This window comes from Malurus melanocephalus, unplaced genomic scaffold (genome assembly GCF_030028575.1).
Source record: "Malurus melanocephalus ecotype Western Australia unplaced genomic scaffold, MMel_1.1 scaffold_57, whole genome shotgun sequence".
NCBI classification, from domain to species: Eukaryota; Metazoa; Chordata; class Aves; order Passeriformes; family Maluridae; genus Malurus; species Malurus melanocephalus.
In genome coordinates, this window is record NW_026623289.1 from 946,613 (window position 1) to 964,356 (window position 17,744).

The following is a 17,744-nucleotide window of genomic DNA, read 5'->3' on the forward strand; positions in this document are numbered from 1 at the left end:
GTTACCTTTATATGCTCTACTGAGCTGTGAACAACTTGTCTTCTCCTTCCTAAGCACCAACCCATGATCCCACTATCCTCCCCAGTTCCTCCATCCTGCCACCCTTGTTCTGCTTCCCTGGAATTTTCATTCCTTTGTTAGAAGCAGGGAGCCTGAGGAAGAGTTTCTGCACATGGCCKACTCCTCCTGGCATCCTCGGGCTGCTCTCTGTAATGCTGAATCAGCCAGAGTCAGCCCTGTCTACAGAAGGATTAAGACATAGYATACAAAGTCATTTGGGGGGAAAAAAAAAGCTAAAATATGTGAGATTTGTTTAGTTTGTTTTTAAAAGCCCAAGTGGTTCCTTGTCTTCATGAAAGCTTCATAGAAGGACTGTACAAGCAAACTCAAAGGAGACAGCAATGTTTCAAACAATTATTTTAGACAAAATAAAGCAACACCAGTAGATTGCCCCAACTATAAACTATGTTCGTTCAAAATGAAACAATCCTTCAATAGTGACACCATCATCTTGGATAAATGATGCTACCCTAACTGGGTAATCAACTGAAGCAAATAAAAAWAGAGCCTATCACACCATCAGTTTTTGAATCAGAAATCCCCACTGATCCCAATGAGGCATTTACTGAAAAGATAATGGGACTGAATAWGGGCCAAGGGAAGTGCTTAATAACTTCCTCATTTTTCTACTCTAGACAAGGAATCACGAAACAGATCATTCAAATCCAAGAGAGAAACAGTATGCAATTTGCAGCTTGATTTCATTATTGATCAGTCAGTAAACGGAATTTATTCATACCCTGTTTGATGCAGCTCATAAAAACCCAAGAAAGAAGATTCTCCCAATTTACTGCAACAATCAACTGGCAGCATTTCAGCTGATTTCAAACATCCTATTTGACACAGCACAGTAACACAACAGTGGCAGACTCTCTACCTGAGAGATGTCTTACACACAACTACAGTATTTCACAGGCTTCCTCAGTTTGTATCCGGCTGCTACAAACACAGCACTTGGATCCTGAAACTTTGTTCAGTGACTCCCACTCATTAGGTGGAAGGGATAAGTTTATTTTTCCAGATTGCAGAATGTCTTTCTTCAGCAGTAGAATCCATTCAGAATGGCACACTGCATGGCACAGGGCTAGCTCTCCTACAGCCACCAATGGCACTTAGCAGAAGAATTCAGGAACATCGTCCTGCTACCTTTTTTTAATTTGTAATCATGGAGACTGTCACCAAGTTCTACTCCTTTTTAATACCTAGTCTATCCAAAAGCAGCTCACATATTTTTTAAAACTGTATTTTTGTATGTTTTCTGGCAGCTCCTCATTTGGCTAATTCCAGATGTGCCTCTCTTCTCCCCTGTCCTAAAAGGGTGCCATTTATCCAAGAACAATCATCCAATGACTTTGAAAACGTGTTCTGTAGTTTTTCCCCTCCTTAAGAAACAGACACATAGAAACTACAGGGAGCCTAAGTTTGGGGGGAAAAAAACCTTCACATATTTTAGGTCTGCTGTTGTCAGTGYATTTGCAGTTCAGATAGGTCCTAAATATCCAGTAAAACATCTTACACAATGACATATATCAAAGTGAGAATCTGCAAGAACTCTGCAATGACTTTTTTCCCTGATTTCAGAGCCCAGCATGGTCATTAATGAGATGAAACTCTTTGTACTTTCAGTCCTAACTCCCTCATTTTATCTTTGGAGCAAGCTTTTTCCTGACTCCAGGGCAACATTCCCACTGGTTAGTCTGGATCTCTAGTCAAAGTCAGTCTAGCTCTCATCTATACTCAAKATAGATTCAAAAAGTCTCAGCCTTAGTAATATTTAAACAGATTCAGAGCAGAAAAAATGAAGTCAAGCTACAGGACTTTCAAAGATATTTGACTTTAAAAACAGTATTTCAACTACATAAGCCCAGGCTCTTTTCAGCTACAGTTCTATTGCATGCGGCATAAATTATACAGCTTAAGAGATGATGTTGCTTACTTGTAATATCAACCTCAGCATTTGCAAGTGGAGGCAGGTTAGGTGAGGAAAAGGCATTGAAACTCCCAGCATCCACCTTAGTCACCCTRTTTCCCCTGTACAGTTTATTATAAAAATACAGGCACACCTGCAAGACAAGTAAAGAAACAGGTCTATGAATAAGCCAGTAATTAAAAGATGCAGTAGATAAATACTGTAGTCCATCCTTTATAAAGTGTTTTCTAAATCTTGAAAGCAACTCAGAGGCTAGTAAATGTTTACAAGTCTAACCCTTTCAAAAAGGGTTGGCACATCTGTCACACATTGGTTTAAGAATTTAAGAACAAAACAAGTTAAGAGCTAACTAGTTTCACAATCTTCTCATGAGGCTTAGTCTAGGAGACAGCAAATTTACCTGAGTCCACTTCACAGATGGAGGAAAGAAACTGTGAACTTTTTAATAAAWTCATCAGTAAATGTATAAATTCAGAGTCCAAAACATAACAAAAGGCCTGGTGAAAATGAGGATAATTTCCAAAAGGGCAACCATGTGTAAATAATTGTGTTCCTTCTCAAGTCTATTAAAGTTTGTCAACTTGAAGGAAAAGAGATGCCTCAATGCTGTTATCAGTTATTAAGATCTTGGCCAGTCAGCTATAGCTGTTGTTTTACAAGAACTGGCTTTGTGAGCATGGCAGAAGTAAAACRAGGTGTAACCTGACCCATTTTCTCTCTGAGTTTTGGGCTGCACAGCACCAACACCTTTCAAAGGGTGCTGAGACTATGGAGGTACCTCCATGTTAATTAGATGTATCACCCTCAAAACTTCAGTCTTCAGGAACAGAGCTAGAAGACATTCCTACCAGCTCTACAGTAACAGCAGAACTTCAAAGTAACATTCAGTTAAAAAACTGACTTACAAGTGTTTCAGATCCCACATATTTGCAAGAAAACCTCCAGTTTTAAGTCTGCTACAGCATAAATTTCAGACTTGAGAGTCTTGCTAGATTGTGTAAGGTCAAATGGGATAGACTACARTGAGAACAGCACATATTTTGCCATGCAAGCGCTGTTATCTCAGTGGAATCCATTCATGTTTCCTGCTTAAGTGCAATTCCTTACTGCCTACTGGATTTTTAGTGAGTATCTAAGTATGGGTCCTGGCTAGAGGGAGAAATGCAGCCTCTGAGATGATCTTCSCAGGCAAACAGACCTCAGGAATCACGAACTGCCCAGCCATCAGCAGCGCCCCCAGAAGGTTGTCTCGGCCGTCATTCTGCAGCTCATAAATGGGCACCTGAAGAGCAGAGACAGGAATTACACCCTGGCCCTTATGCAAAGCCTACACAGCAGAAAAAGTGAGTCCAGCTTATGCAATACAAATACATGAATAATTTATGTAACAATGGTTTATGACAAAAAAAAGTTTTCCTTCTTCACCCAAACCATTTTAGACTGCAGCAGATGGCAGGATTTCTCGCTCTGCTTAACAGAATTTTTTCAYCCAAGTGCTTAAATACTAATATTTCTAATTTAGATTTTGCTAATGTGATTGAGAATATTAACACTGGTTCAGGAGAAATATCAAAACTAGCAAGTAGGCATAGTTAAAAGTGACTGGGCATAGGAAAAGTGATGATACAGTGAAAAAACAACATCCCCAGATCATACAGAACTGTCAGTATGGGCTTCACAACAGCTCTCTTGCACCATCTCTCCTCATAGCATGGTAAAACTGAACCAGCAGGTTACTACTGACAGAAAAGGGCAAGATTAAAAACAGAAATTTAGTCTGTTGAGTGATGATTTCTATGCCTTTTCAGACRGCCTCTTTATTAACAGAGAGTGCTTCTTTCAGCAACTATAAAAAGAAAARCCACGTGCTCCCTTTCTGGATCACATGTCAGATAGATCTCCAAGCAATAAAACCAAAAAGAAGAACCCTTGAGACTGTGATGTATCACGACAAGACTGCCCCACGTCAAGACAGCTAGTGGGAGCCTACTCCTTCCTAGACTTTTGTATTTTGACTTCAAATAGACCACATGTGAAAGGGAAGTTATGAGATTGGGGAGGGGAATTTTTCAATGTGATGTTTCATCTCTCCTTTGTGATTAGAGCTGTATTTTACACTCAAGCAAGCTAKTCTAGTAAGACAACCCTTCCCCCTCAGACAATATGCAAAGGGCTGATCTCCAGGTAAGAGAATGAAAATTAATAAATGTAGTCTTTAGAGGAAAGGAAACAGACCATATTAGATGCTTTGTGGAACAGAAACGACCAAAAACGCATCTAATGCTTTAAGTTKAGTAAAAAATTATAAAGAATGCAACAATGAGTAACATAAGTTGATATAACAACCGATGAAGTAAAATATATTAAGCTTCAGGGCTTTTAAAGAAAAGAAAGCCAACAACCAGTGGCCACCTGAGGCTGTAAAAGTGCTTCTCATATAAACTATTTAATAGACAATGGCCAATGACAAGCTTTTATATCTTTCTCTGAATCATCTGGCCCCAGCTATAACGAACTTCTGCTCTGATTTGTTGTAAAGTCATTAATGATAAAATTATGGGGCASATCCTCAGCTGGTGAGCCTGTCATTTCCCACTCATTTCTATCAACACCGTGATCATTCACCCTGGCCAGGGGCCTGCCCTGCACTGCTAAGCTGATAATCAGGACACAACCAAGTTCTGCATGTAAAAACCAAAAATATGGATTCCTGCTTCAGCTTGAAATGAATTGTATTACCTGAGATCCTGTCAGAACAACAGTCTTGCCCAGATTCTCACACATGAAGGACAAGGCTGAAGCTGTGTATGCCATAGTGTCGGTACCATGCAGGATCACAAATCCATCGTACTTCTCRTAGTGCTCCTGGAGGTGGAGAGACAGTTTTCACTCTGTTAAAGTGATGCACCAGCAGGTGAGGTGCACGGTGCATTACTTTCACTAACACCAGCAACAGCACAATGCTTTATAGGGTACTGCACACACAATTCCTCCTAAAATTATCCTGTTTCCAGTTAAAACACAATTAAGGGTTAATCAGACACTAAGCACTAGAGCCAGTAATTCTAATTATGGAACAGTCAAAGGGATTCTACTATGTATACATATTAATGCAGCATTTTTAAACCAGAAGACTGCTAATTAAGAAAAGCTTAGCAATGGCTTTAAACAGGAATGTTAACATATGCAAATTGGTYGTATAGTCTGATTTCTTGTTGCTGCTTTTACTTCAGGGATTACATCATTTACAGGAACAGATTAGGCAAACCACGGCTATCATAATATATGGYGAAAAAAAGTCCATTTAATCCGTGTGGCCGACAGGCAAACTACCAGTGTMAGAGTGCCCTCTTCTGATGGAAAGCCATCCTTTCCATAGCAGAAACGTGAGCAAGAGGCTTCCTGTCCATTAATGAACATTCACCTGCTGTTTTTTGAGAAGGGCCTTACACTATCAGGCACATGCATTATCAAAATGATTTTTTAAATTATTTTAATCTACATAAAATTGTACACAGGAGGTGGGTTTTCTTTAACACAAAGCCATGAATCACACTGCTCATGCTCTTAGAATAAAGTCACCTGCTGGCTTTTGGAAGAGAAAGGAATTGGTTCAGCTACTTTAAGAATGATGGACATAGCAAACATGTAGGGAGRGACACCGATGTAATTTGGTAACATGGAAAGGATTACACAGAACTCCTAAACAAGATACATGAAATGCCAGCATGGGGAGGAAAAAGGAGGTTTAAACAAGATTTCTTTTCAATTACACTCCTTATGTTACACTAGGCACACACACTTGTCACCTCCTGATAATAAGGTCACCTACAAACTCATCTGTAGGTTCCTACTGGTCCTTGTGCTATTTCTTCACCGATACTCATGTCTACCTGTTGCTGCCTACTGGAAGTTTCAGGGCATTTCTGCTTATCTCTTACAACTGGGCCAACGCAACAACTGCCAGTGTTGCAAGGTCTTTCTGCAGGCCAAACTACAATGTGATGCAAAAMCCATGCTGTAGCCATTCACCAAGGCAGCAACAAGGTAAGGAGGCTTCCAGAAGGGCCAAGATCACAGAAACAGACACCTGTCCTCTCTAAATCAGTACACTCACAAGTATTTTCAGCCTTATGAACCTTTTTAGATGCAAAAGATCATGGCTTGGTTTAAGCTACATAATGTAAAGGATCAGGTTGCCAATTAAGGAGATATCCCACGGAAACATTTTGAATGCTTTAGTTTGGAAAATCATTAGCATGTTACAGCTGTGCCAGGCATGTGTCCAAAATGAACACAAAGTGTCAGTGTGTGTACACAGACTGGAGAGTTGAAAAGGTTTCTTTTTTTTGCCTTCTCAGCGCACTTCATTTGGATTACACAAACCGGACATACAGAGAACATGCATTCTGTGTACAAGAAAAACACTACTTTTTTTTTGTAATAAAAATATGCCAATAAGAAAAAAAGAGAAAATGTCTCCTGTTCAGGCATGGGATTGCTGCCTTCCCTTGGCCCTGGACTCTGCCCAGTTGCACCCCTGCACCTTCCTAGAGATTTTCCATGTACACACCAGCTCCATCTCTTCTTTGACAGGACAAGCAACCTCCCTAGTTTGGTGGTTTCAAGATTAGAGAACCTAAAGATGAACAACCGTTACCTGAATCTTCAGCATCATTCCCTGCATTATTGAACTGTTCACATGCACTGCTACAGTGTGGTGGAAGAAGGGAATTTACACTATAAAGCCCACTATCATAGAGTGAAAGAGCAGTATCTTCCTAGCCCCACAGTTATTTATTTCTGTCAGCTATGTATGAACTCCTGGTGTGAAGCATTTGAAGTGTTTTGCAGTTTTGCTTTTTTAAAAGCACACAGCTGAGTTCAGACAAGGGACAGGAGCACAGAAATGCTGATTTTTTTATTCTAGAGAAGGATGTAATGAGTTTATCTGTATATGCAGAAATATCTTAGGCTTTAAACGTTTTCCACTGTGGGAAACCTACCCATGGTAGCAATTTTTTCGACTGGTTTCAAAGTCAAAGCAAGTCAAGTCCATGTGTGTCCAGAGCAAGAAAGGCATGAAGACATTAAATTATTTTCTGTGTCAATAGCCAACTATTAAGCTAATTGAACACTCAAATGATGTGTAACTAAGCAGCCCCCAATTAAGTTACCCACACCTAAGGCTTTTATTCAACACTTTAGGACACCAATTTCAAATCAAGGTTTTAGGACACATCAACCTACATACTACATACCTTATTCAATCATAGCTGCAATTTTTCTATTCATTTTATTGTATGGAATTATGGCATGGCTTATCCTTGGAAGAATAATATAATTTTCAGCAGTTTATAACATTTTCAAACAAAAAAAAATTCTGCAAACTTTGCAAGCACAGTACTTGTTACTTTTCAAGTAACTAATTAAGATACTTAACATTTACATTTGAAGAAACAAATAAACATGAACAGCACTACTGAATTGTTTTATCTTGATAAGAATACTAGTTATACTGGCGGTTTTCTTTAAGTGAAAAATAAATTCGTATCCCACACCACTGTACCTTAAGTTTCTTTGCAATTTTGGCCCAATCATCTGGTGTCATGTTGGAGGAATCAAGCAGTGGTGTGAGCTCGATGATTGTGTAAAAAATTCTCTTGTTTTGCTTAGAGATACTATGAAGAAAGAGAATTGGGAAAAAAACATTCGTTAACATAGCGTTAACATAATCTCATCACTTCTGATTTTTTTTAAATCAGTAGTTTTTACACTTTTCCTCCCCATCCCCCAAATCTAGGTGAAAAATATTTTAAATCAGGAAATTCATTTCCAAGTTCAGAAGTTCATGGTTTAAAACATAAATACCTAAATTTAATTTAATTTTAAATACAACTTGCAAGGCAGAGAGGAGCTGTCAAACCTAAAGTCAGGAAAGACTGACTTACCCAGACTTACACTGTTTACATTTGGAACTGAGTTTTAACAAAAGTCAATACCAAGCCCTAAGGTTTAAAAATGGTTTGTAAGCTATTGAGAGGAATCCATAAAGCTCCCAGTGGTTATAAGGGGGTCAAAAGAGAGTAGCAAGAACATTTTCTTCCTTTAATAAATATAAATAAATACCCTATAATAGATACTCTTTCCTGACACAAAGGGTATCTTAAGGGCCTTATGACTGGGATTCATTTTTGCAGCTTTTAGAARATTCAGTTTTTCTGACCTCAGATCTCAGAATAAACCTATCTTGGTTCTTCAAGTGAAYTGCTGTCTTTGCTAACAGGCTAACTTTGTAAAAGCCTGGTCCCAGCCTCTCAGACCTGCTGTCACCTTGTTAAGGAAGTGTTCTTTATGGTACCAGCTGTCCCTTGYTATGTAGAGTCTAAGGATGTGTTAATAGCAAAGATCTCAAAATACTGGCATAGTTTGAAAACAGAGACCTCAGGACCATAAACAACTCACCAGTGATCAATTCCTGGCCACTGTACAAATGCAGCCTTGRCAGCTGGGAAAAACTGCTCCAAGTGTAAGAAAAACAAGCCTTAGCAACTATGACAAGGAAAAAAACCCAAACCAAACCAAAAGTACCTGCGGGGATGAGGAATGTGACACTTCCAGACACCATATAGTGTGAAGCCCAGCAGATGGAGACCTAAGATTAAGAAGTGTCTAGACACTCAAACATCTATACACAATTCYAGATTTGGAGAGGCCTTATCAAAGGCAGTGATGGCTGTGGAATCACAGTGRGGCTGTTCTAGCTCCAAACATGCTGTCTGCTCTCCCTGCCTGCCTCCAAGGACCACAGCTCTCCCTTTCTCCACCTGCCTCTCTCAAGAAATCTGACTCTTCAAACACCTTTGATCTRGCAGCCAAATGGACAGCCCACAGAGCATGTATCTTACCCCACAAAACATGCTCATTTATCCACATTAACTTTCGAACCTCTCAGAATAAAGTCAACCACATATAAATTCAATTTGGCAGKTTAGATTTGGGATAATAAAAGAACCCTATTACTAATATTTTCTCCTACCTTTCTGAAGCTTCGAAGATGAAAGAATATCCATAATTTTCAACCATTCTTACAGCTGAAATATCTTTCTATTTCCAAATGTGGCAGCCAACAAGCAGACTACAAAGAGCTGCTAGCAGCCAACTCTGCCCTTCCTACTCACTCTTCCAGGCAGAGCCATTCAGAGCATGTTGAACAGGATCACCTTCAGATGACCTGAATGACTGGATGTTCCCTGTCAGCTGTTAACTGTGATAGATACTTCAACATTTACACTGGAAGACAGTCAAAGGCTATGAAAAACATCAGGATATTGCAGGGATTTGAAAAGGTTTCTGAGATAATGGGCTTAGAGCATGAAAAAGTTGATTACCTTCTCTCAGCATTTGCAAGTTTTGTTCCCATTTGGAATTCTAGTGTATATTTACACAATATTAACATATTAACAATACAAACCATGAAGTGAATTTCAGAGAATCCCAAATGCTTTGGGTTGGAAGGGACCTCAAAGAACTACTAGTTACACTCCCCAGCAAATTTGCTGAGGCTGCACTCAACCCCTCTATGTCATTAATGAAGATGTTACAACAATGAAGATGAAACAACACTCGTCCCAATATGGACCCTTGAGAGACACCACTTGTCACTGATGTCCATCATGACTCTGAGCCATTGACTGCTCCCCTCTGGCTGTAACCATCCAATCAATTCCTCATCACTGAACAGTCYACCCATCAAATCCATCTCTCTCCAGTTTGGAGAGAAGGATGTTGTAGGGGAACACATCAAAGGAGCCCAGTTAAAGCGATGCTAGCTGTCCCAAATCATCTTCCTATCCTCCATGCACCTTAGAAGAGCTTCTACGAGGCTCTGTTTTATGACCTTCCCAGGCACAAAGGGGAGGCTGATGGGTGCCATGATCTTCATTTCTATCCTTTTCAAAGATGGGTACAATATCTCCCTTTTTTGAGTCACCTGAGACTTTTAGTAAAACCACCAGACCCTTCCCCTCCCCATGAAGCCTGTAAGACTGTTGCATAATGCAGAGAGAGCATTTAAACAATGTGTTTAAACTGACATACTGTACCTAAGAAGTCAGACTTCACATGAAAAACTGCCTTGCTAGATATCACATTTACACATGCTGAGTAACTTTGGAAGTCAGCTGGAAATCTGTGACACAAAAGCTCCCCTGAGAATGTGCTGTATAAATAAAACATGACATCCTGATACCAGAAACCAGCCTTGTCTTCAACTTCTGATGCCTCTCTTTTTAATGAGATCATGCCATTCCTCTTATATTGAYGTTACACACAGATATACAAAGTTCACAAAATCTTCTCCTCTCAGGAACTCACAATATTTCTCAACCACCTAGTTAAAATATCACCTAGCTAGCACAAAAGACAAGATGGCAAATTGCCATAACTAACCTCCAGAAACAGCACTCAGCAGTGCCAGAAAAACAAAACTAGATTAGATTTTAAACTTYGGTTTTTAATGTGAATGATTGTTTTAAGCTTTTCTGGTTTTCATGGAAAAGATGTGCCAGGAAAAGTATATTTAGGACTCATATGGGTATATTAGTGCAGGTTTTGTTATGTTTCTAATCTCTTAAGTATTTAGAAGTTATTCATGCACAGCATCATAATAAAGCTCCATTTTTCTTAGTGTAAGCATCGTATTTAACACAAACAGTATATTCATATAAATACTACTGGACCAGGTGTCCATTAGTTTTTCCCTTTACTCTTTTTGCTGCTATCTGCCTTTTAAGTGGTTACTTTTAAAAGCTTTATATAGAGGCTTCAATAAAAACTAGAAAAATATTAATAAACATTTTCTTTTCTTTGAATGTCCTGGTTTTCTCCTTAAATATTACTGAGTATCTGTTTTGACTCTTACAGCAAACCAGATAAAATCCTATTTATTTTTGAACAACTCCGTAAAATCATCCTTTGTGCAAAGTTAGCATATTTACAGGAGTACAGTCATTCATCACAGCTGGGGAATATTTCAAATCAGTATACCACCCTCTAAATAAAACCTATAAGATTATTAATCATTGCCCAACATGCAGATTAATTATAAGCTCATAGTTTATTATCATAATGTTGCATAAATTTGGGAAAAACAATCACCTTTTAGGGTTTGTAAAAACAGAAGGCCTACAGAATTAAAGCATGAGGCCTATTCACAGATGCATTAATTACATGCTACTTTTTCAGACATATGCTGAAGATAACTCACATGGAGCTGTATATCCAGTTTTCTTAGTTTCCGTAGAATTTGTACAGCAGCAAATTAATATACAAAAGAAAAAATCTGGGAATAGATTGCTCAGAATGGTTATCTGTTGCCCAATTAAAAATTATTTCTAAGGCAGTTCTAAGGCATTTCATTGCAAATATATCCAAACAAGTATTTTCTGTCATGTCCAACATGGTGGACGTTTTTCTTTTAAACTAATATAAACATTATTGCTAATGTCATTAAGGATTTTTCATGTCAAATGTCTAGAGATGTAATTACCTGAAAAATAACAAGATACTCCCTAACCCCTCCTCTCCCCAAGGAAGTTGTACTTACGGGAGCACCAATGTGTTCTCTGGAAATTCATGGGAGTTATTCAGTTTTGTTTCCCGGGCATATGCCTCATCATGCAGCATTGGCATCGTTTTCAAGCTGTGTACTAATTTATTGGCCTCGGGAGCAAGACCTTAAAAACAATGAATAAAGGAAATAAATGAAGGAGGAGGGATGGAAGAAAGCGAGTGACACAATAAGGAGGAAAGAAGACACGTTCAACAGCAGTTTGCCCATTCTTCCAAGTAAAGTTTAACAGTCTATTGCCAGTTTAAAACCATGAAAAATGAACATAACTAGTAAATATTCATGCAGTTATTCTTTTCTTGACTTGATATAAATAAATCTTTTATTTAAGTGAAATAATGTTTCAAACCTCCTCCACATCAAACTTTTATGCTCTACCTATTTTTCATTGTTGCTTGTCTGCAAATACTGATCAGAAGCAGGGACAGGAAGCCAATTTTTGTGCAATTGTAGTGGAAAGCACCATTCTCTTTCACATTTGCCATAGCTATTACTACCTAGTGGTAGGAGACTTAAAAAGCACCCAGCACTATTTTTTACTATCAAAATGTGATACACGCTAGATACTTCCCACTGGCAGGTTTAGGATTGAACACCTGAACTGAAAGAAAGGTAAAAGGGTGCATAAACTGCTGAACAGAAAAAGTTGAAAGCGTGGATGCATCTCAAACTCTGCTCTCCCTATCCTTGCCCATGATGGGGTCTGTCTGTGGCAGGGACCCCAAAAGAGCTGCTGTTTAAACTAGCATAGGAACACATTTTGTGTCTCGTGGACCTGCAGGTGTCCTGTTTGCAACCAGGTATTTCAGAGGGAATCTGCATGCCATTCTCTGTTAGCCAGAAAGGCACCTCATGTCGTGATGTTACAGTCCTCAGCATCATAGAACTGAGCTCACCTGTGAACCCAACCTTAAACTCAGCTCCTAATACTCTGTTTCAGGAATGACAGTGACAGTCCTGGCATCCACCCTGTTTTTCTGAAGTCTTGACTTCTTGAGATGGTTTTCCTTCAAGGAATTTCCAACAGAGGTACTTTCCTCTGGACTTTGAGATTCTACAGTCAGGTTCAGTTTAATCTCAGTCTTTCATATCACCTATTCACATGGTGAACAAACTATTGAACCTCATTATTCTACTTCTGTTAGTTCTAGTTATTTCTAATGTGAGGTCAGGGAATTCTCTCCTACTTCGTAGTTCTATTTAAACATGATTCTCATCCAAGCTGGATTCTGCAATTTTTTTGGTTCACCTTCAAACAACAAGATTTATTTTAAATACTCAAAACACAGAGAATATTTTCAATGGTATKTCTTCTTCATTTTATTTCCTAAGCTGATGGAAAAATCCTTAAGAACTCTCTAATCTCCCTCTTGGCTTGCCTTAAATGAAGAAGCAGTCCTCTTCATGGCCAACTTCCTCACAGGACAGCAACATCATTTGAGTGGATTTGTCTGGATTACTGCCGTAACACTTTGTTTTAAAAAATATACTTAAAACACTTCCAAGCCTTGGATGTTTCATTCATTCAGCTATAATCYCTGCTTTCCCTGTGAAAGATGTTCCTAGCTTAGTCACAAAACAGCCACTTCTGTTGTACTTGGGCATTGAGTCATTTTGGCTCAGAAATGTAGCCCAGTTTCAAGTGTTTCCTAGGTGTTTTCTGATTATTTGTCTGTTTGTCTAGTGTTCATCTTGCTCTGAATATTGACAATGGATTAGACTGAGTATTTTTTGTATTTGCCACAGGAAGCGGAGAGTGATGTACGTTAATATTCTTTAATCCCTTCTCTATAAACAGCGGTTCCTCATCTCTTAATCACCAATCTGTCAGGATTTTTCTGTAATTGCTTGCACTGAATGTAAACCTTTTTTTAAAGGTATTCTGCAGATGTATCCAAGATGACCCACTTAGAACAGTGATTTCTGCTTTACAGCTTCAAGGAGCAAGCATGGGGGAACTCAAGTGCAACGTTTTAAGAACACTTCTACTTTATTATGCAGGGAAAACAGCTTTTGTGAGCCAAGCTTGTTGACCAAGTATTTGAAGCAACGTCACCCCTGCAGAGAAGAGGCAGGCCATGTGACTCGTCCAAACAGCTCTCATCAACTTWTGTCCTTTCCCTCCTTAGCTGGCCAGCCCTTGCATCACAGAGTGGGCAGACAAAGGCRGGAGAGCAAACAGACACCTGTGGTCCAGGAGAACAATCATAGCTCTGTGTCACCTACAGTCCAGGACTGCTTTTCACTCTGGTGCTATAGACACCACAGTTATAGCTGCCTGCCAAACAAGATATCCCAGAATCTGTGCTTCTGCAGAGAACAGGGACCAGAAATATCAATTTCAGCAGCTGCAGTACTCGGAGCTTTCAGAAATAAGGTAGTCAGATTTCAAACATAAAAAGCTTTGGACTACAGCAGTCAGTCTTTTGGCAATCTAGTACATCCAGAAAAAAAAGACAAATAACTACGTTACCTAAGCAGACTATTGCAAGACAGGTAATCTTTCTAAGGGTATTTATCTTAGTTCTATTTCGATTTGTTGGGGGTTGTTTTCCTTATTACAGGTAAAAGCTAGAAAAGAGACCCAGCCTGCATGCCCAGGGAAAAGATCTTCCTGAAGGAACCAGAACAAACTTAATGGAAAGATCACAATCACAGTAACCTCAAACTGGAGTGCAGAAAGGTTCTCTTTCTGAAATGAATACTGATGAGCCAAAAGAAACCAATGTAGGAGGAAATAAGTAGGAGTAATAAAAAAAAACAACTGAAAAAAAAAACACTTTAAAAAAAACACTACTGAAGTGGCTTGACAGCAAAATATGAACACTGAGAGAGTCTGCACCTGAGTCTGGTTGTCATCCAACTCACACAAACTGAAATAGACTATTCATCCTCTGAAAACGACTCCTGCACAGGTAACACGTAGGTGTGCAGAAATTCCAACAGGTCCAAGACATGCTGAAGTTGCCAGATAAGCTACTTCTCTTCAGTGTGCTTGAAGTAAAATACTTGTGGCTCTACAGAGGGCTGTAAACAGGCACTTTCCATCCACTGATTAATAAAAGCAATGAGCATCTATTGTATCTTCCCTTGAAGCATGCTGCCTTTCCCATGCCCTTTCACCAACTTCTGTCTGAACACTAAAGACTGCCAAATATTCTGAAAGAGGTACTCTGGCTGCTCTGCAGCTAGATCTGGGTATGAAAAGCAGCTCAAAACCTTCACTGGGATGCAGCAAGTCAGCATCATTGGATCATAACTGTTAGATTGTTTGCACATGCTTTAATGATTGATACTTGTTAAGCAAAAGGAAAAAAAAGGATACAGGATGAGAAGAGRTTATAAAGTTCATTCATAAAAGAATGAGACACGTGATTATGATTTATTTACTTAAAAGAGGCATTTAGAAAGCTGAGGCAATAAAAGCAGGAAATTACTTTAGCATAAACAATGCAAACTGAGAAAGGCAAGTCACCGCACATCATTGATATACAGACTTTGTTTTCACAATTTTGATAGATTAAGCACAAAGATGAACCAATAAAAAACAAAGAGCACCCTATAGCATCTTTCCTGTAATAAAGATCACCCAATCACTGTCTTCTGAGAGAAAAGCACATACATTAGAAAAAAAATCAAGTGCAAGAAGCTCCAAGGTGAAGCCCCAAGTGTTTTAAACCCACAAATGAGTAGCAGAGACAGTATTACAGGCAGGAGCATGACACTGTAGTAGGGATCACAAGTAACCACGCTTCTGAATCTAGACAGACACAGGCTCTGGAAGCCCTGGGATGCTCCACTGCCTTTCAAGTACAGGAGGAAAGAAACTAAATAGATATTCATCAAATCTGGACTGTTTCCCTCTCACTCCCACTCCTTATGTTTCCTTTTAATCCAATGCTGGCAAGCACACAGCACTACAGCAAGTCAGACGTGACTGAAATCCATTCTTTTCCCTGCACACATTAGTGGGTTGATGTTTCTAGCACCCCTTGGGATCTGTGCATACTGAGTGATGATCTAGGGTGTGCTTAGGAGGCACCCCAACCAGCTCCTGGAGTGGGGACCTGTGGAGGTGTCAGGTGAGTTAGGGCATCTACCTGCTGACATTTAGGAGCACCTGAAAACACACAGCATATACCTATTGGTACCTAAGAAGCCTTCAGATAAAATGCAGGCATTATACTGACACATCTCAGAGTTTAGTATTGGATGTACACATTTTCCAGCTGCTAGAGGAGAGTCTGGCATATCTAGCCCTTTCATCAATGTATGTCTCCCCCTCCCTTGGTAAGGTAAGGCAAGGCAGAACTCTTCAATGATATCATGAAGGAATCCACGAGCTGGTGAGAGAGCAGCAGAAACCTGTCCCAAGGCAGGTGAACACTGACACTGCGTGTGACCTCGCTCATGCTGACACCTGGCAGCTGCCACACTCGCATCCGCTGCGCCTGCCAGGTCACCACWGGAAAATCCTTGTCACGGCCATCACCTCCAGCGGCCCACGCTCTTCCTAGCAGGAATGCCAGGCACAGGCTCTCAGGGTGGCCGGTGACAGCGGCTCATTTAGGGCTAAAAACAGCCTGCATGACTAATACGATTACGCTGGTTTCATTTTCAGCGCGCGAGGTAGGGCAGAAAGGACTCACGCTGCAGGAAACACGTTGTCCCCTGCCAAAAGCTGCTGCTGCTCGCTGTGACGCTCACAAGGATGCCCATCAGCTGAGCTACCGAGTGACCCAGCTGACGGGAGCCGGGGATTAGGAGAAGCCTCTCACACCAGCGATGCCGCTCCGCAAACCGCACCGGGTCCCCGCGGTCCCTCACGGCCAYGGCCAGCCSCGCTCCCCGCAGCCACCCCCGGCAYCCCTGCCCCAGCCCCGCCGCCCGGCCCCTCACCCTTGACGTCCTGCACCATGCCGATGGTGCCGCCCGTGTTGATGACCAGCACCCGCGCCTCGGCCTTGGCGGAGAGGGCCGTGGGGCAGCCGGGGCGCTCCTGGGGCCGGGACCCGGCCAGGGCTCTGCGCAGGGAGCGCTGCTGTCCCGCCGCCGCCTCCTCCATCCCGCCGCAAGATCCGCTACCTCCCGGCCGCCCGGACAACGGGGAGTTATAGGGGCGGGCGGGCGGTGGCGGGGCCGCCCCTTYCCGCTGCCCCGGGGGCGGGGAGAGCCGCCGCGCCCGCCCGCCCGAGCGCGGAGAGCGCCCGTGAGGGGCAGCGGGGCCRCGGCGGGGCTGCCCCGGCACCGCCCCCTGCACTTTGCGCCGCGGGGCAGCGCCAAAGCCCTTCATGCTTGAAGGAGAAAACAAGAGCAGCGGCWGCCCGGCGTTCTGGGCCTGGCCAGGAGAGAGGGGAACCCGGAGCTCAGGGCCAGCCCGGCAGCGGCACCTGCGTCCTCTCCTTTTCCTTCAGGGGAAGAAGGCGGGAGCTGCCCCTGCGTACCTGGCCTCAGGGGGCTCCTGCCTACCCAGCGCCTCCAAAAAGAGACAGCGTGGYGTGGGCAGCACCCCTTCCCCTCTATTCCACCTTCCTAAAGCTACACCCTCGGCTTCCATCCAGATTTCTCGCAAGAAAGGGAATTTTCCAGTTTCAGGCTGCACCGGGCCCCGGGCTAAAGGGTGACAGTGCCTGATGTATGTACAGCTGTAACACAGAACACAAGGGTTGTGTGGGAAAGGTCTTGGGCAAAGACGAGAGCTGGGTTTTTTGCAGCTTGCAAACCCACAACCTATTCAGACTGATCTCTTACTTAATCAGTCGTCTCCTGCAGAGTGGCAATATTATCAGAGATTATCACAAGATGATAGAATKATTTGCATTGAAGGGACCTCAAAGACCCTCACCTATGCTGCTGCCCTGGGCAGAAATGACCATCAGATCGGGTTGCTCAGCCCACAAACTCCTTTATTCGAGCTCTTCTGTCCCTTGAAGGACATTTACCCTCAAGGATTTCATGGTATTTCATGGAAACCCTTGACCACAGAATCTTTCTTGGTATAGCCAGATCCTACATGGCATTGTGAAAGGTAACTCCTGTTTCTCAACAGKCTTGCCAGAAGTGCTCAGGGTAAAACAAGCTGAGACGCACAGTTGTGTGTGGGCTGATACCACCTCTATCCAT

General features: G+C 41.6%; 1 protein-coding gene across 2 annotated transcripts in view; it reads right to left on the bottom strand.

Moving 5' to 3' along the window:
- ASPG (asparaginase) overlaps positions 1-16,752 on the bottom strand; it is a 46,509-nt gene extending 29,757 nt beyond the window's left edge. The window contains exons 1-6 of one of the 2 annotated variants that reach the window (XM_057365697.1): positions 16,521-16,749; positions 11,598-11,727; positions 7,560-7,671; positions 4,730-4,855; positions 3,189-3,272; positions 1,997-2,123 (exon numbers count right to left, since the gene is read on the bottom strand). In XM_057365697.1, the coding sequence (XP_057221680.1) occupies positions 1,997-2,123; positions 3,189-3,272; positions 4,730-4,855; positions 7,560-7,671; positions 11,598-11,727; positions 16,521-16,686 (745 nt within the window). In that variant the 5' untranslated portion in view covers positions 16,687-16,749. Of the gene's footprint in view, positions 1-1,996; positions 2,124-3,188; positions 3,273-4,729; positions 4,856-7,559; positions 7,672-11,597; positions 11,728-16,520 lie in introns of both variants that reach the window. The other variant, XM_057365699.1, reaches the window with a different exon arrangement.
- Positions 16,753-17,744: the final 992 nt, after the last annotated feature.